Raw genomic sequence first — 27,289 nt, 5'->3', positions numbered from 1 at the left:
ATGCAGATGTGTGCTCTGCTGTGTGCTGCGCTCTGGGTTGCTTTCCAAATCCGAAGCCACTTGGATAAATGATCACGCTGTTTTTTCTCTGTGTGCCTCCTCCTGACAGATGGGCCCCGCTCTTTATCTGCTAAATATGCTGCTATTATAATACATTCATAAAATGAGGAGAGACTCACTGTAAGGTTCAAACAAGCCGAAGCAATGAGGGTTTGGTTGATTCATGAATGGACTGAACCCGTGTAGCACTTTTCTACACCATGTCTCATTCACACTCTGATGAATGCATCGGGAATAGCTCAGGGTTCAGGAGATTAGATGATCTGCTCAGCCTCCAGAGCTGCCAGCCAACAGGACCTGCTGTTCCCCGGCAGCCTCCCAAAGGCCTGCCAGGCCTGACTCTGCTGAGCCTCTGAGCTCAGGGAGATCAGGGTGGTATGGCTGTAAGTCGTACCCTCCTAAGCAACCCCCTTTTTTGTTTTACGTTACAGTTTTCCCACTGTTACTATTAAAATATGGATTATATATAATATGAGACTTCAATCCATCAGCATAGATCACCCACATCCAGACTAATGTAATTTATAAAAGTTCTGCTCAGTGCGCAGGCTAAGTTCTCTGGGTTCATCTGAAAAGCAGCGACGGCCTTGAAATGATTATCTCTGATATTTGCATGGAAACGATGAATCCTGGAGCTTTTTGCTTGGTTGAATAAAAAGTCTTGAACTCAGTAAGTCTGCACACTGTTGGTGAAACTTTTTATACGACTTGGAAACCACTTTGTTTGCTTCAGAAACTCTCTTTGAGGCACTTTTGAGATTTTAAGTTAAATATGTGGAAGTTTATTAAACCTTCTAAATTTATACCGTCATCTGAAACTTGTGGATAGAAAAACTAAAGAGCTTTTCACCGTTTTGGGAAATCTGGGCTCCATGAGCACATTTGGGTCTGTTTATGGGAGAATAATGACGGCGTTTGATCCTCAACACACCTGGTTTGTTGGAAGCTTTAGTAAAGGCGATGCAGTTTAACAGCTACAGTACGTCCATCGTAAATGGTTGGAAGGAGGGAAACTTCCTTTTTCTTGGTCACCTGATTGAAACTTGCACCACGTGCCTCTTTTAAAAAAGAATCGGAGTAAATGACGAAGGAATTCAGCTGACCTTTAGATGTCAGGCGGGGTGTGTCATTCCCATCACCCCTCCTCCCACTGCGTGTCTCTCAGTTCATGTACACTCACATGAACACAGCTGATGGTTCACATACTGAAGATATTTGATTTGCTTCCCTGAAAGGGAAAGAGAGGAAGCTTCTCATGTCTGATGTATTTTTGGACCTTTACTCTGGCTCTGTGTTTCATCCAGCAGAGAGAGGATTGAGACTATTTGACACAGCATATGTTATGTTGTTGCCATTAATAATGCATTACGACCTCTTTCTGTGTCTTTCTGTCAACCATGTGGTAGTCTGCCACTTTGGTCCAGGCTAAAATATTTCAGCTATGAAATGGATTGCAGTGAAATGTGATTTCCTCTTTAGAGCCACCAGGTTTGTAGTTTTGAGCGCACTGCCCGGATGGTTATTGGTTGGCCTGCCTTAGCAACAGATACAGAAATCGGCATTTGTTAACTGCTAAGAAGCTAAAAACTTCAATATGAGTTTGTATTTGGCTCAAAACCCTTAACATATAATATGCAACTCAAAACAATAATAAAAGGCATCATTTGATGATGCTGTGAAGTAGTTTGAGTTCATGGGCGTTGTCTCACTGATGTGATTCAGACAGGAAGTCTTACTCATGTTAGCACATTACTTTTATTCATACTGTAGAATTTCATTCTTATGTTACATGAACCTCTAATGGACCATGAGATGAATCAGCTACAGCTGCTTTATAATTATGAAGAGGGTTTGTTTATAAGGTTAGCCCAGTGCTGTCGTCGCTTCTGGGTTTGAAAAGGAAACCTCATCTGGAAATGCTTCACATTCTTTCTGATGACCAGCAGGTGGCGCCTCCTTTGATTAAAGCAAGATGTCTGATCTGTTACCTCAGGAAACATGCTTCCAGTGACCATGTTTAGTATAACATAAAGTCAATTCAGTTCCGTTTGGTTGAATTCAGTTTTATTTATATAGCATCAAATTATAGCCAACTGCTGCCTCGAGGCTTCTTATACTGTAAGGTAAAGAACTGGCAAATATAGAGAGCAAACTCCAACAAGCAGACGACTCCCTGTCAGCAAACACTTAGTGACAGTGGGAAGGAAAAACTCCCTTTTAACAGGAAGAAACCTCTGGCAGAACCAGGCTCAGGGAGGGGCGGGGCCATCTGCTGCGACCAGTAGAGAGCTAGAGGAGGAAGACAGGACAAAGATGTGGGTGAATGTTATTCTTGATTTATTTCCGACTTCTCATAGAAGTCTAGTGTACTCGCTCAGATTTGGGTATAAAAATGTGAGGTATCCCCCAGCGACACGCCGTCAGTGCTGTGATGCCGTCCTCATCATATTTAGTTCCCTAATATTTAGCTTTGTCAGAGTTGCCATATTGACACAACAGAGTTCTGTTTAAACGTGTCTCAGTACTGGGACCAGTGCAGAGGTCCACCAGGAGATGACCTTCAGCTGGAGATTGGCAAAATGAATATGTGGTCTGGTTTGCTGCTTTTTGTGGGCGGGGTTATGAAACTTTCTCATGGCACGTCATCTTTCCTGCAAGTTTTTCTCATGTTTTATATTAAGAGGCAGAGGCTGTGTGGGAGTCGTACGTAATTGTCTTCACTGCCATGCACAAGCATAAGTATACAGCGTGCCTTTATTTAAACATGCATTCTTCAGCTGACTAATGAGGCTAAACTCTGCAGTCACTGTCAGACACATCTTAAAGTAATAGACTCAGATGGAGAGTCATTGACTACAGGCTCACTCTGTGGCTGCATGACGGACAGATTGTAAGAGTTTAAATAGAAATCTGTTTGATTGAATCTACATTATGAGTGCATGCAGATTTCCTTGCTTTTGATTAGTGAAGATAAGTATGATGTGAGAGGAAAAGATAACTGCAGTGAGAGATGCATGTGTGGACCACAGAGTACCAGCATGACAAATAAAGTGTAACTTATGGAACTGCTTTAAAGCATCCATGAAATTCCTCTTTAGTCCCAGTCGTTTGTTAGATAGAGGACGGGCCAGCTGGAACAAATCCCTCCTCCTCTCTTTCTATATGAAGCTTTTTGTTTTTTGTGAGAATACCTGAGCAGACAGACGGTCTTGACGAATCAGCTGATAGATGCAGGCAGTGTGGTAGCCTAACCTGAACAGCACCAACTGGAAATGTGACTTTTATTTTTAAGCTTTAAATTTCCAGCAGCTGTGCAAAGCTCGGCCACCTTTAACGTGTGTCACGTTGCATAATCGGCTCTGAATGGTGAGGCGCTGCTGTGTCTGAGGTGTGTGTGTGAGACTTGCGAGTGTAAATACACTGCAGGTCTGATGGGTGAAACTATGCTGTCAGAGCAAAGGCTCATTGTAACTCAGAGATTCTGCAATCATCCTCCTCAAATTCCTGCAGCTTCGGCGGCGTTTACAATGTTGAGATTCATCGAGAGTGACAAAATGAGCAAATAAAGCATGCTGATGTTTTGCTGAGAGCTACGTGTGCTCAGTGGCCTACACTCTTGGCCTCAGAGACTTAAAAGAGCATTCTGGACATGCACAGCTCCTGACATATCTGGAGCTACTGTGTAGGAGGGGCGGGGGCAAAAAGGCAAAAAAGAAGAAGAAAATATCCTATTTGATTAGGGGAAAAAAAGAAAAAGTAAGTGAGCCAGTTCCTCTTTGCGGTGAACTGTAGCTGGGCACAAGAGTTTTATTCACCGACAGTTCTTAATGTTCCCTGTTGACTTAGCCAAGGCTTGTTGCAGAGGCTTGACCCCAGAGCTGTTTGGGTATATGGTTTGAGGTGCAGGGGAGAGGCGCACCAAGATATGCAAAAAGCTTTCTCCTCTGCAGTCGTGGGCTCGGCGTGCAGTGCCGAGGTGCTTGCATTGATATTTATACATTTAAACATTTTTAATCGTGACCTATATAAACCTAAGACGAGCCCACATTTTCTGTTGTCGTTTCAGACGGACATTGAGAGCCATTCACTGGCGCGAGGTTTTATTTTAAGTCGAGTGTGGAATCCCACCGCCTCCTCAAAGCCGTCTGTAAATGTTTGCTCTGTTTGGTGGAGCGGCACAAAACGACACAACCAAATGAATTCCTGCGTTGTTTCTCAGAGCAGAGGCTACCTGATATTTTTGCTAAAATGATAATACTTTTGATTACTTCTCTCTTCTCCAAGATTTTTTCCAAATACTGTTTCCAGTGAAGCTGGGGGAAACTTCAAACACACACAGATATATTGAGGATAGTAGTGGCTCATTGCCATGTTTGACGTTTATTAAGTAGACATCTGAGATGTTTTTGCAGTTTCCTGTTTATCATTTTCAGAAATACTCTCTAGTTGTTTTTCAGATTATCAGCAGGCCTCTGCTGAAATTTGTGAAAAATAAACTTCTGCGAATTCCTTTAAAGAGTGGGGATGAAAATGTCAAGTAATGATGACGAAGGTTTGCTCACATTTTTCAAAGCAAACACACCTTTGGACAACATGGAGGGTGAAAGGTGGCAGTGTCCCGGCTGAATCCAGGCCTTTTTTTAACATTGCAGGGTTTTTTTCAAATGAAAGCACGTTCGTACCGACCTCCTTAAGAAGTTTAGACTGAAAGAGACTGTTTTTGAAAAACTGGAGCCCTTCAGCTGAATCCCATGTGTTTTCTTTGGCAGAGGAGTGCTGTCTGCTTGGCAGGGGCTGATGTTGGGGATATTAAAGTGATGGAACACAGGGTTCCTGATCCCTTTTTTGAGGTTTGTGTTTAGGTAGGACATTGTCTCCGCTGATATCGGATAATGCCGAATACTGGGTCACAGAAAATATGTCACAGTAAACTCTCCGCAAGGGCACAGCAAGCTTGTGGAATTGGAAAGTGTGTTTTGACTTGGTGTCTTCACACTAATTACAGTGTTGATTCCACATAATAATTCACTACAGATTTTATCATACAGGCTCCGTCCCAGAGAAATGATCTTCAGCTACAGACGCATTTCCCCAATGTTTCTTTCTTATTCTAGTGTTTCCCAACCTTTTGGAGCCACGGCACATATTCTCATTAGAAAAATCACACGGCACACCACCAAACAAAAACGTCACAAAAAGCATATTGATCATTTTTCTAAATTGGCTGGGTTTGTCCCCAGTATACCTGTTTTGCTTTCTTCTGACCGCTACTCATGCTGGGGAATCGGAATTCCTCCAGGACCCAAGTCGGATTGACTACTTTTCCTTTTCAAATATGTGTCTATTGCTATTATGTGCTGCATGACTATTATGTAATTTCTCCTTTGTCTTCTTCTGTTTTACTGGCAGTAACCCAGCAGGTAGTTGTGCTGCCCTCTAGTGGAAGAGAATGTAGTTGTTCTGCCCGTTACTCACGCCGATCGCTTAGAGTACTAATCAGGTGCAACCAGATAACCTTCCACAGCACACCTATGTCCCACGCACAGTGGCTGGGAAACACAAAGATGTTACCCAGGTTCCCAGATAATAACGTTTTAGTGGCTTGAATGTGGGCGACGTGAGATGCAGTAACTGGTCTGTTCATGAAAGCTTTACTGTCTTCATCTAATCTACGGTTTCACTAATACGTTAATTAAAGGTATGCTGAGGATGATTTTACACATGATATCTTTGATCACCTTTTTTATTATAGTCTGATTATTCAGCTTGCAACCACTCATCTCTTGATAATAAATGCATAAAGTTACGGTGACTGCAGAGAATCAGCTGCAGGAAACAAAGCTCCCTGACCTGTAATGTAAACCAGAGGTCCCCAACCCCCGGGCCACGGAGCCGTACCAGTCTGAGTCGTTTGTACTGGGCCGCAAGAGTTGAGGCTCAGGTGTCAAATGTATGTTTTTCAGGGTTTTTATTGTTAACTTGGCTGCCCTGGGTCTTTTCCTGTGTGTTATGATAAAATCCTTTTCTTTGATACCGATACTGTTAAAGGCCGGTCCGTGAAAGTGTTGTCGGGCATAAACTGGTCTGTGGCGCAAAACAGGTTGGATACCTGTGCTGTAAACAGTCGTGTTCTTATGAATATGATCCTAATCATGAATAGGTGTGATTTATGGCCCTGGGATTATTCTGAGTGTTGTTTGTAGTCTGAGGAGGGATTGGCTGCCTGCAGGTGAGATGTCTGCGTGAGGGACTCAACTGGTTTCAACCACGAGCATCAAGATTTCAACTCAAATTTACATTTTTATTTTCATAATCGGGCTCATCGTAGTAATGCCGCAGTGGAAAAACACTAAAGAATAACATGAATTCATAAAGTACTCTTTGTACACATATGACTGTGTGGCCACTACCAGCTCCACCACCATCATCAAGTTTGCTGACGACACCGTCGTGGTGGGCCTGATCTCTGATAACAACGAGACGGCCTACCTGAAGGAGATTAGGAATCTGGAGAACTGGTGCCAGAGGAACAACCTCCTTCTAAACGTCAGTAAGACAAAGGAGCTGATAGTGGACTTCAGCACTAAGCAGGAGAGGAACTACCAGACCCCCGTCATCAACGAGTGCCCAGTGGAGAGAGTGGACAGCTTCAAATACCTCGGAGTTCACATCACGCAGGACCTGTCATGGTCCTGTCACATCAACACCGTGGTGAAAAAGGCCCGACAGCGTCTCTACCACCTCAGACGCTTGAGAGACTTCCAACTGCCCTCCAAGGTGCTCAGGAACTTTTACTCGTGCACCATAGAGAGCATCCTGGCGGGAAACATCTTAACCTGGTTCGGGAACAGCACCATGCAGGACAGACGAGCTCTACAGAGGGTTGTGCGGTCAGCTGAGCGCACCATCCGCTCCGAGCTCCCTGACCTGCACTCAATCTACAGCAGGCGGTGCTGGACCAAGGCCAGGAAGATGGTGAAGGACCTCAGCCATCCCAACAACAGACTGTTCTCTCTGCTGAGGTCAGGAAAGCGATTCCGCTCCCTGAAGACCAACACAGAGAGACTGAGGAGGAGCTTCTTCCCGCAGGCGATACGGTCTCTCAATCACACCACCACACAGTACTGACCCACACATATGGTTCTTACACACACACTGGACTTTCTGGACTTTGGTTTTGCACAACACTGGTCACTATATTCTTCATTTCCAGTTAATACTTGTACAGCTGCTGTCATTGTGTATATATTTATTTATATTTAGATTTCTTCATACATTCTTATATAGTTCTATATTGTGTATTTTGTTGTACAGTTATTTTATTTTCAACTTTAATTTATATATTTATCTTTATCTTATTCTTCCCAGTCAAATTTACCCTTCATTCTAATTTGTGTTGTAGTTATTTCATTTTTAACCTTAATTTATATTTTATTCCTTCCTAGTTAAATTTACCCTTTTTAATTTTTCATATTTATTTCCTATCTTATTCATAGCCTTTTCCTTTTTTGTTCTCTTTAGGTCACGAGCAGTTGTCCAAGCATTTCACTGCATATCGTACTGTGTATGACTGTGTACGTGACAAATAAAATTTGAATTTGAGTTAAACTGTTGTAGTCACATAAAAGCCTGAGAGGACAGCTCATGTCTCGTTTTCATACCTCAGTGTTTATAGCATTCAGTAAAAGTTACTTGGAGGACAGCTCACAGACGGAGTCAACAAATGACCTGTGATCAATTTGAGCACCCGTCTGTGTAAAATGTAAATCGATAGAATGCGATTATGAAACCTTTCATCACAGTGAACTAACTAAACTGGGATATTGATTAAATGACTCAGACTCACCACAAAGAAAAGCAAGCAGCACTTATCATCGGGCAGGCCATCGCAGGAGACGACAGCTGTTAAACTTTAATCATCAGAAAGCTACAGACTGAATTTGATCAGAAAGGTTTTCAGCTGCCTCTTCATCAATAGCCTGTGTTGATTCAGCTCTCACCAAGATAGTTTGGTTCTAAATAAGCAATTTCAGTGACATTAAAAGTTAGGAGTGAAACGGTTCAGCCTGTGCAGAAGTCTTTGGGTTTGCAGTGCTCGCTGTAAACTCTGGATGGACGACAGTTGGTCTGATGTTGTGCTGTCTCTGCTTAGAAATGTTGGCCTCTGTGGTCTGGCTCTGAATGGTGTCTCAGGTGTTTCTCTAACTGATCACTGTGCTTTAAAATCAAGAAGGTCTCAGAGGAAGAAATACGCTAAAATGATCACACTCAGTAATATTTTGTCTCTGATTAATTGGTTTGAAAATGCCACCTTACACCTTTGAGCTCTGCAGATCTGAGGTACGGTGAAAGGGCAGAAAGCTGCTTTTGCACAACATTTAGTCACAGGGATTTCAAATAATGTTGCTATTTTATCGTAATAAAGATTTGTGCCAAGTGTTGTTGAAATTAAGGCAAAAAATGTCTTTTGTAAGGTCACAATTCCTTTTAGCTTTGACCTCCAAATTCAAGAGACACTGAGACTCTGCTGTCCCGGTTAGGCTGAGCCAAAAACCAGAAAAAGAGTCTCAGACACTAATTCATGCTAAAATTACTTTTGGATACTCATTTACAACCGTATAGATACCATCAGTGTTGTCTTTGCCTCATCCCGGTGAAACTACATCACACAGCCCCTGCAGGCAGGTACGCAGCCCCTCCCCTCACTATCAGCCGAGCACGTGAACAGTAGCTGACATGTTAATGTTAGCTGCTTACCCGATATCCACAAGCCCAGCCTCAAGGGTCACACGCTGAAATGAGAGAAACTCGGTGTGCAAGAGTGAAACCACTGTTTACATTTTTAATGTATTACTTTCATTTAATTTATTACCTCTAAACTGTGTTTGATCAGCAATTGAATCAGTGAACTGAGTGATCAGAAGCACGGCACTACCTAAGATCATTTTAAAATATTTGTCATAGATAGATATAGATATCTTTCTATATCGATATCTATATAGATATAGATATCGATATCTATATACAAACAAAGTGGTGGTGGCTATAGGACATAGTGGTGGTTTGGGGTGGCTGTAGCTCAGGTGGTAGAGCAGGTCATCCACTGATCGGAAGGTTGGTGGTTCGATTCCTGGCTTCCCCTAGTCTACATGCCAAATATCCTTGGGCAAGATACTAACCCCAAATTGCTCTCCAATGCATCCATCGGAGTATGTATGTTATGTATGTTTTGATGTTCTGATGTCTGACATTTGTCCACCTGAATCATCTGATCAAGAGCCTGTTAGCTGAGTTCAGTTCAGTCCAGGTACCGGTCCCTTACCTTACACGAGCCTTCAAAATGCATTAAAAATTCCTCACTAGTGATATAAGCTCATTAAATGTGGGACTCGTGACCAGGAGAAAGCTGCAGTTTGAAGCTTTTGGACCATCTGCAGACAGAAGTGTGAGGAAAACACCCGGCTGTACAAGCTCACTGCTGGCTATTATCATCAATTAGGCATGAAATAACAGGTGTAGACTAACAGAAACACCAAAAAGCTTTCCAAGGTAGGCATGCAAGCTTGAGAGTGCAACAATGCTTGTTTCCTTTATTGGGTTAGCTTCAGTTCCTCTGAATTCCTGCTGCCGGAGACATTTCATGATGTTTTATGCTAAATTCTGGCCTCAAGTTATCACACTTCAATTCTCCTAAAAGAGATAATTATGTTCTGTTTCTCCAGGTAAAAGCATCCAAATACATCCTAAAGTTAACAGTCCTCTAAATATGAGAACCTCGGTGTGTGCTTTAGTTTTTAATTTATTACTATTTTGGGCTCTGACAGCAGCTGAAACACAGATAATGATGCTGAGCTGAGTTATATCCTGACTCTGCTACGTTCGACCTGTGATTGAATAGAAATGAGCAAATATACACTAGAAACCAGATGAAGTGAATAACATCTCAGTACAGATGAGAATGTTCTGCTGGAAAACCTTCACCATGGAAAGAAGTGTTACTTAAACACGGATCACCTAGTTTCACATTACTGAATACCTGAGACCCCCTCATTGGTCATGTTTCCCCCCTCCAGCAGGTACACGTAAGTGTAAGTAAGTGCGTATTGATTGGACATGACTTTCCTGACATGATAATTCAAATGATTGATTTCCAGCGTTGAGCTGAATTGAAATGATATTGTGGTTTATACTGGAGCTGTGAGGCGTAGTCGAATCAGTCAGCAGCTCAAGGACATCTGAAGATGTCACAATGAGGTTTTTCACTGTGACTGAGTGACGTCGTTTCTGAATAACGTAATAATATGTATGTTAATGTAGATTTCTAAGGTTTGATGTTGTATCCATGGGGATAGATACTGATGCTCTGCTGTGGAGATGAGTGTGTAGGCTGAACGTACGGCCACGAGCGTGTGTATCGACCAAAAACAAGAATATAAGTGGTGAAGATGAGCTTCCTCTGAAAGGTGTCTGGGCTCTCTGTGAGGATAAAGAAGTGCTTTGGAGAGGCTCAGTGTGGAGCCACTACTCCTCTGCATTGAGACGAGCCAGGCGTCTGACTCAGATGCCTTCTGGACGTGTTTCGGATGAGGTGTTTTGTGCATGCGTCCAACTCGAGAGGGACCCTAGGGCCAGTGTTTCAGCTGGCATAGGAACTCCACATTTCTGCTCTCAAATAAACATTCAGAATCCATGTTTACGAGCTTATTCAATGACTTTTGTTATCTGAATGCCGAAGCTCTCACTGGCATCCTCGTGTCTGAGACGATAAAACAAATGAAAAGACGCCGTAGTGCTCCTGCAGGTGAAAAGAAACACTGCAGCGTGTCTTTAATCCTTTCACGTACAGCCACCTATGTCTTTAAAAAACACACCCGTACATATGAGACACTGCTCTCTGTGCCTTTTGTTCAGAAAGGTCTGCGTGTCTCTTAAGGCCACGTTGAGCTTAAAGCGAATGCTGTGGTTCAATGACAACATGACAACAAGCTGGCAGGTGGCACACAATATGTGCTTTTGCCCCCCAGCTGTAAGAGGCTGATGGGGTACAGTAGTCACCCCGCCGGGCAAGAAGATGGGTGGGTGGCATGGAGCCTAAGTTTATGAATGTGATAACTCTGGAAATAGACGATCCAGGAGCTTCAGATTGATGCTGCAGGTGGAACTACTACAGATCTGATGAGTTTGAATCCCAGATTATATTTTCATCATGTGAATGTGAACCTGAGAACAAGGCGATGTAGGATTTCAAACTGATACCATCGGTGTGTCAACCAGGAGGCCGAGGGGCAGCACTGGAAGCTTGCAGTGTTTTTTTTAATGTGAGAAAACACACCCAGGGCTGGACTGGGACAAACATCAGCCCTGGTGTTTTTGGTCTAGACGTCCCACTGTGATCGCTCAGCGAAGGTAGGCAGAGGCTCCGTCATGTTAAGACGTCTGACCCTTCAGGATGGCCCATCGGCCAAAAAGTGCGTCGGCAGTCCAGCCCTGGGTAGTTATGCAAACCAGGCAGTAATGGACTCAAACTAGAATTTAATTTCCTTCTAATAATATCTGCCTCAACATGCATTTAATGCCCATAAGCCTAAAAACGCCCCGCTCTTCTGTCTCGTTCCCCTGTGACCTGTGTTTTGTATATAAGACTCATTAGACGGCTCGGCTGGCTGTGCAGCAGTGTTAGAGGAGATGGCATCACTGTAATGGAGTTTAGTTTAAAAGTATTTGTTACAGCAGCCCTGCAAGGCTCTGCCAACCTCCCCCCACCACCTCCCACCACCCCCACCACCCCCGCTTCCAGCTACCTTGAATTGAATAAGCAGAAGAAAATGGAAGGACAGATTTGTTCGAGACACATTCAGCGTGCTATGATTTCTAATTTACCTTTCCTGAATGCATCACCGCTTCTCCGAGCTCATCCTTGCCAGAAAGAAGATAGAAATTTGCACAAAGCTTAAATTCATTTCAGAACTGTTCTGTTTTCAGTGTTTGGATGAAAAAGCATGAAAAGAGGTGCGTTTTTCTGCAATTTCTCTGCTTTTCAGGGATAGATGTCAATTTAATCTCAGGACAGCAGCATATATATCCAACTGCTTATTCCTCAATTCAAACCAGAGAGCTGGGCACTTCCTGTGGTCGGCGCGGATCGCTAAAACACGTTACTCACTGTGTCGAGGCAGGATTGTAGCTTCAAGATGCAGTGAGCGTGTTTCTGGTAGATATCTGTTTCTGAGTGTTTACATTAAAGCGTGGTAGGATTCAACGAGCCGCTCTCTTCTCTCTGCTTCACTTCTGCCTGTTCTTAGATAAATAGGTTTAGAAGCGATGGAGACAACAGGACAGAGTTGAGATGGAAACTAGTTTATCAAAAAAAGCTGTTGTTAAGTAAAAGCTCACACGGTCACTGTTGTTTTCTTTCAAGCTTTAGTTTCTTTGAGATCCTTCGAACGCTCCCCTGTGGAGTGTTGTTCTTAAGCGCAGCTTTAATCAAAAATTAAAACGATTCAAATGTCAGCACCCGGTCTAATTACACACGCCCCTCTGTGATTTCGGTTTGTATTGTTTGCTCTGCGGTGTCTGAATAAGAAGGTGGCATTTTCAGCTGCTGAAATACTTCATAAGTGGTCAGACTTGAATGGCTTCTCTTGATAGAAAAACAGCTTTTATCAAATTATCTGTCAGTCAGTTTGTTAGCACGATCCTCCAGCTTCACCTTTAAAAGGCACCTCAATTTATTATGAGAGCAGAGATTCTATTTAAGCTCAGCCTCTGCTCGGCTGAGCTTAAATAGAGGAGCGTGACCTGTCGGAGACCCTTAAAGAACCTCACAGATGGAAAGGGCTCTCGGTATCCGAGCCCCGTACATTCTGAGATGTTCAGCCATCTTTCATCCTCGGCTTTCACCTGCCGTTGGTAAATAAGAAAGAGCTACGGTGCATGAATCTCACTTTAGTTCAAGATATGCCTGCGGGCTCAGTTACTGTCAAGATTGCAGCCTCTTTGGCTTCGAGCTGAGGATTCAGAGTGGTGGATGAGCGCAGAGTAAATAAAGATGACGAGGTGGTTCTCGGTTCTGTCAGCAATAAATCATGGCGGAGAATGTGCTGACTTGGTCACAGGATGCCAGTTGCTGTGAGGATTTGGTGAAGAGCAGGCCAACCGCACTCCGGCCTGATAATGCACGCTGACCTACAGAATATTTAGAATCTGTGTTTGCAAGCAGGCGCCTGCAGGTGCGCGATAAATAAGCTGAGGAGAAAGCGTGTTCAAGTGAGCAGAAAAACGTAAACTTTTCAAACAGACGGCAGTGGAGCACGTCTGTAACATTCGTCTGATGTAAGAGGTTTTATCTTACAGGCTCCACCGTGTTACTTACTCTCTTTGATAAGGATGACGCGTCAGGAATCGCTGGATTTTTCTTCTTCTTTCCATTTGCAGCTGTCCTCTAGAGTTCACTTGACTGTGAAGAGCGTTTATCTTCTGCGTGTGATAGTTTTGCTTTGTTGGGATCACATAAACACTGATGCAGTTTTAAAAATCCTTTCTGCACGTCTGTGTCTGCTACTCAACGAGCTGTAATTTATCTTATTTGTTAGTGTCCGATTAGACAAGTGAAGTCAGAAATGGTGAACAGAGTTTCCTCGGTAACCTGCGCACACTGTCGTTTGTTTTTGGCTCGCTCTTTCTTCTTCTCTTGTTTGAGTGTTTATACATCTGTGCAAACTTTAGATTTGTCCTTGCAGAAATGTCCAGACACCACATTTCTATGGGAGATGTCATAAAAACCCTCGTCATCTTTTGAAACACGGACCGTGTTTTCCGTATAAGCTGCAGCGTTTTAACACTGTGACGCCAAATGGCCCCGAATCAGGCAAAGAGTCGGTTTATACGGCACGATGAGTGAGTTTAACCTCCACCTCGCCGTTTCTCTAAAGATAACTAAGGAGGTTTTTTCCCGTCTGAGCTCTGTCACGCAGTAAAACCAACACACTCGCACGTTTATCGTATTTCAGTATTTTTGCTCTTATAATCACAGATGGCCAATTAAATGAGCCGGTTCATACGTGACACGTTTCTGCATCATAACCTGGTTTATTGTACGTAATCATATGAATCTTATTCTGTTGCCAGAAGTAAACTTGCATTAAACGGCGCTGAGCTTCTCCCCCAGACGTCATGTGACTGCCAGACGTTTTCATTTCACTTGCAGCACTTCAGATACGAATATTCAGTTTATTGGTTTAGACTTTCAGCTGGGACGCTTACGCAGTCACACAGTATCGATGCTGCATTTAAATTTAACTAAGAATTTAATTTGGGATCCATCCAGTCGTTTGTGTAAAGGAGGACGTAGAGTGCCAGCCGATTGGGGTCTCAGCAAATGGGAAATGAGTTGAGAGTGAGGGTTGGTCGCTAACAACATTAGCACACAGTCCACCAGACTGTTGGTGAAGAGGCCAGAGGGAGTTTAGTCCTGCCAGGAGTTTCAGCGCAGCAGGACCGATCGACTGAGCGCTAACACAGTGTGTCTGCATACTGTGTGTACAGCATGTGTGCGCTCACTTAAAATGTCACACACTCTCATATGGCTGACTGTAGTTTTGGAGCATAGCAAACCGAGCGTAGCATTAGTTAGCCTACTCACATTTGCTGCACCCCTGTAAGCCGGTTTGCAGCCCACCTCCACCCCAGCTGCTCGCTTCGTGCTCTTAACAAACTAATGTCATATTGTGTTGTTGCTGCTGCTCTCTCTGCTTTCTCCACTGCACATGTGTGCTTGTCAGGGAGGGCGCGTGACACATGGAAACATGGTGCCAAAGATACGTTACTGCTGCCTGGAAAAGTTGCTGCTTTGCATTTTAATTCAAAGGATAAAACTGTGATGTGTTTTCTATTTGTTACAGGTAACATGAAACATTTCAAGCCTTTCTTTTTTTATTTTTAAGGATTGTGAAGCCAGAATCTGGGACCTTGTTTTTTTCATCTTATAATCTAGATGAATAATTTTGCATTCCAGAAAGCATCATTTTAAGGAAACAGCTGTAAAGTGGTTTTAGGTTGTTTAGCATTGACCTTATTGTGTCAGCGTGTAACACCTTTTTCAGACCATCATTTGGTCTTGATGGGTTGCACATTCGGTCTGTTTGGGCATTATTGCGTTAGCCGGACAGCGTGACCCCTCATATCCGCCATAAACTACAGACATGACTGGCTTCTTATTGCAGGAAATCTGAGGTTGGCAGGTAGCCATCACAAAGCAATTTTGTGCCAATGTGTTACTAACGATGCAGCGCGCTGCAGGACCACCACCAGCCTTTGTTGGGTAACAAGGTGATAATTGCAAACAGAAAGCTGAAGAAAGAGTCACAACAATATCTAATAATGGCAAAGAAAAAGAGTCCTGCACATGCCAAGCAGTTAATGAGAGGCCCAGATTCTCTCTTGAATAAATTACTAAATATTACATTAGTGCGTCTGCCTTTGCTTTGTATTGTATCCTATATTTTATGCATTTTTCTAATTTTAATATTGTTCAGTAGGACATTCTGGTCTCGTCTTTCTGTGTCTATACGTGGGAGAGGAAACAAATTGGGGGCATTTGGCGTTCAGCAGATGTTCTAGTTGGATTTTAAAGACTGAGGCATTAATTTACAATTACATGAAAACACTGTCACAAAGTTTCTACATTATTAATACATGATGGGGGATTTTGTGGGGCATGAAGATTTTAATTGTCTCTTAATAAAACGAATGCTATCAGAGCAATGAGGTTTCTGGGTCTATCCACGCTCGCTCGCAGTAATGAAACATGCTAATGCACACGTTCTACACAGTCACTGACCTGCTAACCTGTTGCAGGCTGGGATGATTCGCACCGAATCGGATGAGTACTTCATCGAGCCGCTGGAGAAAGGCACTCAGGAGCTGGAGGACCAGGGCAGGGTCCACGTGGTTTACCGCAGGTCAGCTCTGCTGCAGACTCCCTTGGACATCTCTGTGGATTACCAGCTACAAGGTAGGAGGCACGACCACGGTTCCTGCTGTATTCTCTTACTTATCAACTAATGGTGTGACACTCCTGTGAGGTCACTGCGGAGGGTTTGCTGTGAAGCTTCTCCGTATAATTAAATCTTTTTGTTAACTACTTGTGTCCAGCCCAAATAGTCTAAAAAGCAAAAACTGACATTTACATCTGTGAAGAGTCCAGACTTCATCGTGTGCCTCACACAAATACAACAGCAGCAACTTTTTAGAGATATGAAAATGACACACACAAAAAAAACATTAAAAAAATGAATGTTGATATTGATGAAAAATGTAAATGTTGGCAACAGGAGTTTAGGTCACTTGTTAACATTTCAGCATTTATTCGTAGTTATCAGTGAAAGCAGTTACCGTATTTCCCGGACTACAGAGCGCACCTGAATATTAGCCGCACAAGCTAAAATCAGGGGAAAATCCTGTTTTGTACATACATTAGCCGCACCTGACTAAAAGCCGCAGGTGTTTCAATATTGACTTATCATATGTAAGAGAATATGCACAAAGGGAATTGTCAGGAAAGAGATGGCTGTTTGGAGACACACCCCTGTCATTAATATTTTGAAAAACAAGTTACGGGTACATATTTGCATAACTTTTTAGGTATATGAAGTGACACGGCTTTAACAAGAAGAAAAGTCAGTCATTCACCACCATCTTCCTGCGCACTAAAACCACCGAAGTCCTCCAATGTCGGAAACGAACAGGCTCAGGGTGGATTCGTCATCCACTCTCCACTTCTCTCCTTCGTTGTCACTTTCAAAACCAAAGAAATCCTCGTTGTCAGTGTCGGAGTCGAACACCCTCAGAAGGGCCGTGGCGGTGTCCTCCTCTCCATCATGCAGCAGTCCAGCCCTTCGAAATCCGTTGGTGATCGTGGATGTTTGCACACTTTTCCACGCTGTCAGAATCCACCGGTGGAGTTGAGCATAACTTGCTTTTCGCAAGTTTATCGCCGCTCGTCATCCACGCCTCCCGCTGAACGCGTAGCGCTACTTTGAAGTTTGTTTTTTGCGCTACTTGTACGGCACTATGTTGCCTGGCGGATGGACACGTGACCAACATACCACTCTTGAACCCCAATACTGTGTGTCTGATCACATGCCAGGCAACGTAGTGCCGTACAACAGCGGAACAAACAAAACAAATCGTCTTACGATATGACAACAATCATGGACAATCCAGAGAAAAGCCGCACCTGACTAAAAGCCGCAGGGTTCAAAGCTCGTGCAAAAAGTAGCGGCTCATAGCCCGACAATTACGGTAATTAGATTTCGTTCCCTGTGCTGCTGCTGCTTTTACTGCTACTCTGACTGTTGTTGCTCTAACTGTTGTTATTAATGCTCCAAACTGCAACAGGGAGCTGTAAATGCAAATTTTACCCTCTATTTATACCGAATAAATGTCATTGTTGCCACTGTTGGAAAATGTAATGCATCACTTGGACTGTGAAGGAGAACCGTGCTCAGGAAGGGTGATGAAACCACTGACTCACCGTGTGTTTAGGAACAACAAAGTCTATATTAAAACATAGAATCGCTTCACCTGCAATTTTTAAAAAGGGCTTAAAAGTATGGAGCAGGGTGATGACTGACTCGGGGGGAGCAGAGTCCTCTCCCTCTGGCTGTGGGTAAACAGAGCTGAGATACTGTGTTTAAGTCATGCGCACACTGTGTTCGTGAGCCCGCGTCAGTTTGTGCTTACATTATGAGATCTGAATTGTGACAGACGTGCTTAGTGTTGCATTTCTTTTGCCTTTTCTCCACACGTCGGTGTGCCAGTGGATGCATTTGTCCTGATTGCTGCTCTAAAATTCATTTTCTCTGCCTTCATGCCCCTGCATACTAAAAACTGATGATAAAAGCCACCCTGAAGAAAGAGCGGAGTATGTTGCAGGCAAATAGTTGCTCAATTTAAAGTTCCTCAACTACAATTTTGTTTCCATTTCCCCGCGCTAGCAAGCTGCCATGTAGGGATATTTATTCACCTGGAAGTTTGAGCAATAGTTATGGCCTCTGGTGCGGAGGCCATAACTATTATTTCTGATGTAATTCAGTAATAGAAAGTAAAAAATGCACAAAAAATAATAATGAGGTAAATAAATAACTAAAATTATTCATCCATGACTGTAAAATTAGGTGGAGTTCGAATGTTGTCGTTAGTGATTAACAGGCTGTGACAGCTTGGATCATGGATGGATGGACGAGTGCGGATCTAAAACACAAAACCCCATTAATTCATTTAATATGTGTATATATAATAAAATCTGTTTCATAGACATCTGTGAGCTTGACTGTGAGATAATTCAATGGAGAGTTTTTGACTGTCAACTAATTTTCCGATGGTTATCACGTCGTGTGTAGTCACAGGGTAGATTACCAAGAAGCAGAGTAAATTTCATCCTCACCTCCCTCAGTAATGCTAATCCCATCCAAACGGGGCTCGAGTTAGTTTAGCATCAGCTGAGAGAGTTGGTACTGTGGGATAAAGCTCTGTCTTGGCTCTTTGCCTGCTTTGAAACAGATAACAGATGTTCTTTAAGAAAACACGAGAGACTGATTGTGCTGATAAGCACCAGCGCTCTCAGTAAGAAAGCTGAGAGACGTTATCAGAGGTCTGTTCATCAGGTGGTCTCATTCTTTAGTGGCAGAGGACAGAGGCATGATCCCATTATCTGATTTGTCTCATTTAAGGAATTAATTTCTAACAAATCAAAGAAAAGAAGGACAAAGGAAAACATCTGTGACAGCTGTGAGCTGTGCTGAGAGAACAGGTCCAGAAATATGAAACAAACGTCCTGCAAAACTCTAACAGTCATTTAATGTTTTCAATGATTTACTATGTAAATCCTGAAAAACTGACTTTATGTGAAGAAAGTGTGTTATTTCATCACCTCATGTAAAGACGGCAGTACTTAAACTGAGCGGCTCATTAAAGAGTTAGATGAATAAAATTGTGTAGCAAAATCGGTGATAATTTTAAGTTAAAATGGAATAAATCTGCAGAAAGTGTAACTACGAAAAGCTGATCTTGTGCCTCGATCGCCGCAGACTGAGAGAATTTAATGAACATTTGAACGCCGGCCGATGATGGCGGCGAGCTCCTCCACACAAACACTACAAACCACATCACTGATCCACATTAATGCGAAACAAAGCATAACTGTGATCACAGCACTACTAAATCAACTATTTGAGGTGCTGAATTTTCTCTGGTCTCTGTGAAGTGTTAAAAATATTAAAAATATCCACATAATGCAATAAAATAAATTCAAGCAGTACAAATTAAATTAATTTCACTAGTTTCATTTAAACACGTTGCTGCATTTATACCAATTTCCCCCATTTACATATTTCACATTACTTATTTATGATATTTATAAAATATTGAGTATGTGGGATACCAGAACTACTAAATATAAATGGATTAAATAAATATTCCAGATGCTCATTTAAATCTAAATTGAGAGCAGTGGGTGAAAGCTCTTTGTCAGACCCGTAGAGACAGCGGGAATTCAACTGGGAGGAAGACGTTTGGAAAACTGGTGGTGGTCAGAGGGCCCGGTGGCGCCTGTGTCCGGCAGCCTCGCCTCTGTCAGTGCGCCCCAGGGCAGCTGTGGCTACAATGTAGCTTGCTATCGCCAGTGTGTGAATGTGTGTGTGAATGGGTGGATGACTGAATGTAGTGTAAAGCGCTTTGGGGTCCTATGGACTAGAAAAGCGCTATACAAATGCAGGCCATTTACCATTTACGTTTGGAAAACAGCGAGTGGACGCGAGCACAGGCTGATCAGCACAGGCTGAACTTACTGATCACTTCATGCAGTGGCTACATGCGAAAGAGATCTGCTGCTGCTCCACAGTAAACATGCTTCTTTAGTACATTTATAGTAATTTAAAGGCCACAGTACCCCATCGCTTAGCTGAGCCCTGGCACCATTATTTACACGTGCTGCATCTTGTTTATTATGAAATTCTTCCTAACAGACAGGAAGGCACGAGGGAGGTGGCGTGGCGAGGCCTCATCTGGTCGCTTCATTGTAGAAACGCGCAGACATGATGAAAGATGGTGATTCTGATCCCGTCACAGCGTCCGAGTCCTGACGTCAAACTGGTGTGAAGCACCGATAATGAAATCATCAACACGATCAATCGGCTACTTTGTTACAAAAAACAACAAAACAAATTCAACAGCTATGATATGTTTCACTTAAACAGCTGCTAAAGTCGTCGTAAACTTTTGATGGGGACTGTATACTATATATATTTTGCATGGTTGGATCGTAACAAGGTTTCTAGTAGAGCTTCAACAGGCAACAAGAAGACATGGGAGAGAAACGAAGCATTTTTTGAGCATGCAGTTTATTAAAAACAACACTTAAACTGAATGGATAGTCTGAAACGTTTGATGGGGACTGTATAATAGCATGTCGGTAATATTAGACCCATTCTATGGCAGGAATACATCTCAACCTAACTGTTGGTGCTTTAACACCTGCAAAAAAATATTCAGCTGACAGTGAGCTACTAGATATACTTTATTTATCTCAGTCAATATGATCAACCAAACCAGCACTTTGTGATGTAAGAGTTTGCCGGCTCCAGGAGCCGTTTAAGTGAAGCACTTGTGCGCTGCTTTGTCTCACACACATCACAGGAATGAGAAATATCAGATGACAGTAAAGGGCTAACGCTGAGCCTCGGAGGTGCCGTAGGACAGCGGTCTCCAACCTTATTTGCACCACGGACCGGTTTATGCCCGACGTTATTTTCATGGACCGGCCTTTAAGGTGTCGCGGATAAATACAACAAAATAAAAGTAGTACTGGTACCGAAAAAAAGATTTATTCATAACACGTGAAAAGACCCAGGAAAACAGAGATAAAAACGATAACAAAATAACGCTGAAAACCAGACATTTCACAGCTGAGCCTCAACTCTCGCGGCCCGGTACCAAACGACTCACGGACCGGTCCGAGGCCCGGGGGTTGGGGACCGCTGCTGTAGGAGATTATTTGCACTGTACGCAGAGCTGTGTTGTTCTTGGCTGGGTTCCCATCACGGGATATTTTGGTGTTGATTGGATTTCTTACTTTGAAGCCATCTAGTCTGTGTCATGTCCTGTAACCCGAGGACTATTGATGATGATGGCGGATGTGTAGGTTGTTCTTTCTGTTGCTGCTGTGACGATGCTTTCCAAGGCACATCCTGCTCAGCGGGAGGTTAACTCGCAGCTTTCAGGCGTGTTATCTTGTAGGTTTTAATGTATTTGTCTTTAAAAGCACAGGATTCTCACTGGATCCATGCGCATCATCTTAGAAACATTCACGTCTCAAAGGTTAAAATTTCGACTTTTGTTACTTTTTAGTTCTGATGTTGCAGAAGGCGAGGTAGCCGTCTGTTCGCCGTGCTGGATGCTGATGGCGTGCAGCCATTTATTTATTTATTTGTTAGCTTTGTATTTTACGTGATGTTGAAAAGTTGTTTTGTGTGAACTTGCACCAGGAGCCAAGGTGCTGGATTTCCTGCAGGCAACTTCAAATAAATCAGCGCCCACTGTAAATGGGCTGCACAGGTACAAAGAGTGAAAGGTGAAAGGTGAAGCTATGGTTTGTGTTGGTCGCAGTCCTCCTCACAGTGTGTGTGGTTAGGTGCTGGTTCTTTCAGCACCTTTATTTCCTGCTGAGGTGTGAGAGTCGGGCTGTAAAGACCAGTTTTTCTTTAATTCACAGCACTTGTGTACAGAAAGTCAAAGCGAGCTCAGTGGGACTTGCTTTGTGATGATTAGTCAGTCAGTTTTTTTTCTCTTTGTTTGTTTTTTTCCTCTTTGTTTGTTTGTCTTTGTTTGTGGCTCCATGTCAGCCACTTCCTCCTGCACTGCTTTCCAGCCCAGCTGCATCACCTCACTAACAGAAGCAATGGTGCGTTGAATATCGTTACACAAGTGTTGTGCCTGTATCAGGCACACTGCCTTTTTGACACGGTTCAGTTCATGTTTGCACTCCACTGCTGATTTGGTAACGCTGACACGGCAAACAACAGAGCACGTACCTGAAAGTGTGCTTTAAGGAAAACATGCCGTTCACCTTAAAACTGTGGCAGCAGTTCTGCTTTTCTCAGACTCCCTCCCTCACCCCTAAAATCACTCGATTCCACATCACATACCAGGAAAATATATATATATGTACAGAGAAAAGCCCAGCTCAGATGAGCTCCTATGAGCAGGAGCTTTGGTGACAGTGGAAAGGAAAAACTCCCTTTTAACAGGAAGAAACCTCCAGCAGAACCAGGCTCAGGGAGGGGCGGGGCCATCTGCTGTGATTGGTTGAGGGGAGGGAGACAGGACAAAATACATGCTGTGGTAGAGAGCTGAGATTAAGAATAACTAACGATTAAATGCAGAGAGGTGTATAAACACATCGTGAGTTAAAAAGGTGAGTGAAGAAGAAATTTACTGAGAGTGTTTAAGCGTAGCCGCCTTAACACACCACATCGTCGCCATGCTTTGGTCCAAACCTTTGACAAAGGGATGCATATAAAGACCAGCCCTTCGTGTCAGATTTAAAAACACTGGGTATTATTAAGCTTCAGTTAATGTTATGATTGGACATATTTCATCCCCCACACAATCTTTTCCAGCAAGTGAAAGTAAAATGTGAATAAAAGAAAAAGCCTCCTCCCAACTTAAACCGCAGTGACCTGCCTGAGAAGCTCACGAGCTGCTCCACTACCAGCCCTCCTCCCTCCCAGTGCACAAACCGTGCTTCTAGGCACTGATGCAAAAGGACTCCTCAGATATCTCTGCGAGCTTGGCTGTGTCTGACAGCAGCAGCCTTTGATGCAGAGGGATGAAAACAGCCGCCTTCACTCCTACAGCACAACTGGGTGGAGGAAACACAGCCTCCTCTTTATTGTTGGAAAGCAGGAAAGTTTCCTCAACTCTTGTGCATTTATTGATATCACACACTGAACATGCACATTTCATGTAGCTCTTCAGACACGAACAGTGTATTTTTGCTCTCACCTAGAAATTATAAAGACGATGCATGAAATTATTGTTGCTGTAATTATTTTCTAGTGCGGTAAAAGCACTTTTATAGTTGGAAAAAGTCTTGCTGCAAGGGCAGTTTTGATGTTCCACTGGAGCTTCCAGTCACATCAGTGTGAACAGTTGTAATAGAAGTTCCACTTTGTCTGGACATTTTTAAATTGAGCGCATTTTTCAGGCATTTTTTGAGGCGCCAGCTCGCTAACGTTTGGGTGGGATTGGGGTCAGGCTCTTCCTCGCTAACTGGAGCTGACTTTGATTTCATTTCAAGGCACAAACACAAACTGAGACCAATGTTAAAACGTGTCCACATACTTTAGGCCGTATCCTCATAAATCGATGAGGTCACCTCGACTGTGGGAATCGTGCCTGTTGCAGCTTTGCCTGCAGCGAAAGATTATCCTCCGTTTGTGGAGCAAGAATCTAAAAAAATAATTCTCAACATTTTTGCTAAATTTCTCTGTCTAACATCGCTGCTTGTGGAAACGGGATTCTGCAGACACTCCTTCAAGTAAAACAGCCACGAGAAATTCCTGTTTTCCTATCAAACAAATTCCTGTGATATGAGATGCCAAAGACAGCAAATATAAGATGCAGGATTACGCTTGGAAAGGTGCTAATAAGCATCCACAACAGTGTTTCTTTACAGACCTCGAGTGGATCAACAGTGGGATCTGTGGAAGAGATTTGGATCTCAAAAGCATCCCACTGATCATGTTTACTTCTAGGAGATGTGTATTTTTTAAAAAAGCAGTACAATTTAAGCAAATGGCTCCTCTTTCATATTCTATAATCTGGACTGCAGCGGTACACAGGGGCGACTTTAAGACAAGAGGCCAGGCTCACCCAGAAATCAGACTTCTGTTTTAATCACAGGTGCAATCGAAATGAACGCTTTCTCTTCAGTTAAACGCCACGGGCTTTTAATTTGAAACAGGAAGTGTTGATATGCACAACGGTGAGGAGGAATGAAAGGTGAAGAACAGTATCCATGTGAATGCAGCAGCTGTTTTTTTTCCCCAATAAAATTTATGATTTTTCTGCATCTATTAGTCACTTTTAATGTGGATTGTTTTCATTCTCGTTACTTTATTACTAAACTCTTTAAATACTCATCTTACAGCTTTTTACCTAATTTCATTGTGCATTGACAATAACAGTTCTAAGTTCAGCCAATCAGCTCGTCTGGTTCTTATGAGTCTGTATCCTCGTGCACGTTTCGAGGCAAACAGCCTGCAGCTCCTTTCAGTTCAGGACAAAGTGGACACGTCTGCAGCTTATGGAGGATCTCAGAGTGAAATGTTAATTTTGATCTTACAAAAAAATAAAATAGTAACAGTCTTTTCTTGTTTCCACATGAACCATGTTACATGTAATCTAAGGGATAGGGATAGCTCAGTAGGTAAAGTGGTCGCCCCATGATCGGAAGGTCGGCGGTTCGAATCCACTTAACGGCTACCCTGAGGTACCCCTGAGCAAGGTACCGTCCCTACACACTGCTCCCCGGGCGCCTGCTTAGTGGGCTGCCCACTGCTTCACTGAGTGAATGGGTCAAATGCAGAGAAAAACAAGTAATTCCCCCATTATTATTATTATTATTATTATTATTATTATATTCCTGCTTCTGTGCTGTGCTTTCTGGGACATTGAGTAATCTTCCAACCATGTGTGTTTGAAAAGGCCTGTTTTTAATCGACTGCATTATGTAAATGGCTGAGCCTGAAGCGCTCCTCTTGTCCATCCTCGACATCCAAGAAAGCTTTTGAGTTTAGACAGAAATTAGAAACACGTGTTTGTACACTCTTTTTGGAACATTTAGCAGATTTATTATAAACAGTTTGTGGCTTTCATAAATAATGACGGGACAGCAAAGAGAACTGATTGGACCCCTGACTGCTTCAGTAAGGATGCGCAGAGGCTCATTTTGCTGCTGGTTTATCCCATTGGACACGAAACGGATGTGATCGTTTGCTAATGTCTTCAAACTTAATCCCAACACAGTCAGAGACTTTGAACTGAAGTGTTAGTGCTCTCTGCACAATGATCAGAACAAATGTTTGGATTTCTTTTAATAACGATTTGTCCTCCAGCTCAGGTGCAGACAATCAAAGTCGAGCTGAAGCTTCAACGTTTGTCTTTTTAATGTTCTTCCAACCAAAGATGAGCCTGCCAGAAATGTAGGGAGACCATCTCAATGTGACCCAACGTCTACTGTGACAGCAACAGTGGAGACACAAAGAGTCGATGGAAGTAGAAAAGAGGATGGAGCATCAAAATGAATGATGGAGGAGTAACAGCTGTTCATCTTGGCCCTCATTCATTCATCATCGCACAGTTTACCTGCTTAAACTGATTAATGATGGCTGTACTCTCAGGGTGCAGGACCTGAAGTGTGCAGGATGCAGGAAGTAGGGAACTGGGAGTGACTATAATAAATAAAAATACATGAAAAAAGATGCAGATTTATTTCCCAATAAAATCTTACAAGAGCAGACATCCACTTGAACACCACACACAGCTCCACGCGCCTCCGTCTCCGGTCTTTGTCCTGCTGATCCTGACGTGAAACCTCAGGATGGCGGTGCTTCTCCACCCCTTCAGGAGAGCGGAGTTTGATTCCAGGAGGAACAGGAGAGAGCAACAACAACACTGTTGTGTGTGTGATTTTCTCTTCTGTTCTTCACCCATAAAATCGAACACAAACGCAGCACAGTTTGAGTATATAAACCACGGTAAGATAAGATAAGATAACCTTTATTAGTCCCACACGTGGGAAATTTGTTTTGTTACAGCAGGAAGTGGACAGTGCAAAAGTTATGAGGCAAAAATTAGAATACAATAAGAATAAATACAGTACACAGCTGTACAGAATAGAATAAAATAAAATACTATATACAGTAGAATAAAATAAAATAAATATACAATAAGATAAAAATAGAATACAAATACAAATACTATATACAACTGAGTAAAAATACAACGATGACAGAAAGGATTATTGCACTTAGTATTATTGCACATGTGTGGATGTGTGTGCTTGATCAGTTAGTCTTTATTATGGAGTCTGACAGCAGTGGGGAGGAAAGACCTGCGAAATCTCTCCGTCCCACACCGTGGGTGCCGCAGTCTCCCACTGAAGGAGCTGCTCAGTGCTGTCACAGTCTGCTGCATGGGGTGGGAGATGTTGTCCAACAGGGATGACAGCTTAGCCGCCGTTCTCCTGTCACTCACCACCTCCACTGGGTCCAGAGGGCATCCTAGAACAGAGCTGGCCCTTCGGATCACCCTGTTCAGTCTCTTCCTGTCCCCAGCAGAGATGCTGCCGTCCCAGCAGACCACACCATAAAAGATAGCAGAAGCCACAACAGAGTCATAGAAGGTCTTCAGGAGTGGGCCCTCCACTCCAAACGACCTGAGTCTCCGCAGCAGGTACAGCCTGCTCTGCCTTTCCTGTAGAGGGCGTCTGAGTTATGAGTCCAGTCCAGTCTATTGTTCAGATGAACACCAAGGTACCTGTAGCTGTCCACAGCCTCAATGTCCATACCTTGGATGTTCAGTGGTTGCAGTGGAGAATGCTTGTGCCTGCGGAAGTCTACCACCAGCTCCTTGGTTTTACTGGCGTTGATCTGGAGGTAGTTCAGCTGGCACCAGTCCACAAAGTCTTGAGTCAGTCCTCTGTACTCCTTGTCGTCCCCATCAGTGATGAGGCCGACTATTGCAGAGTCATCAGAGAACTTCTGCAGGAAGCACTGGGTGGAGTTGTGGGAGAAGTCTGCAGTGTAGATGGTGAAGAGGAACGGAGCCAGAACCGTTCCCTGTGGGGCCCCCGTACTGCAGACGACCCTGTCCGACACACAGCCCTGAGTCCTCACATACTGTGGTCGGTCGGTGAGGTAGTCCAGGATCCAGGTAGTGAGGTGATGGTCCACTCCAGAGTTCTCCAGCTTGTCCTTTAGAACCGAGGGAAGAATAGTGTTGAAGGCACTGGAGAAATCAAAGAACATGATTCTCACAGTGCTTCCAGCGGTCTCCAGGTGAGCGAGGGAACGATGTAGGAGGTGAATGACGGCATCATCCGCTCCAATGCCAGGCTGGTAGGCAAACTGAAGTGGGTCCAGTGATGAGCTTATTGGGCGCCGAAGCT

The 27,289-nt window shown here is 43.4% G+C and overlaps 1 protein-coding gene across 2 annotated transcripts in view; it reads left to right on the top strand.

The window, feature by feature from the left end:
• The window catches only part of adamts3 (ADAM metallopeptidase with thrombospondin type 1 motif, 3), a 136,466-nt gene that overhangs the window by 15,706 nt on the left and 93,471 nt on the right, over nt 1-27,289 (top strand). For both annotated transcript variants that reach the window (XM_085295590.1, XM_085295591.1), the window contains exon 4: nt 15,916-16,072. In XM_085295590.1, the coding sequence (XP_085151716.1) occupies nt 15,916-16,072 (157 nt within the window). The remainder of the gene's footprint in view (nt 1-15,915; nt 16,073-27,289) is intronic.

This window comes from Mchenga conophoros, linkage group LG12 (genome assembly GCF_057382185.1).
Source record: "Mchenga conophoros isolate Kocher_MC1m ecotype Shallow Benthic linkage group LG12, M_conophoros_male_GT1.1, whole genome shotgun sequence".
In the NCBI taxonomy this organism is placed as follows: domain Eukaryota; kingdom Metazoa; phylum Chordata; class Actinopteri; order Cichliformes; family Cichlidae; genus Mchenga; species Mchenga conophoros.
The sequence above is the reverse complement of the archived record's forward strand: the minus strand, read 5'-3'. Positions and strand labels throughout refer to the sequence as shown.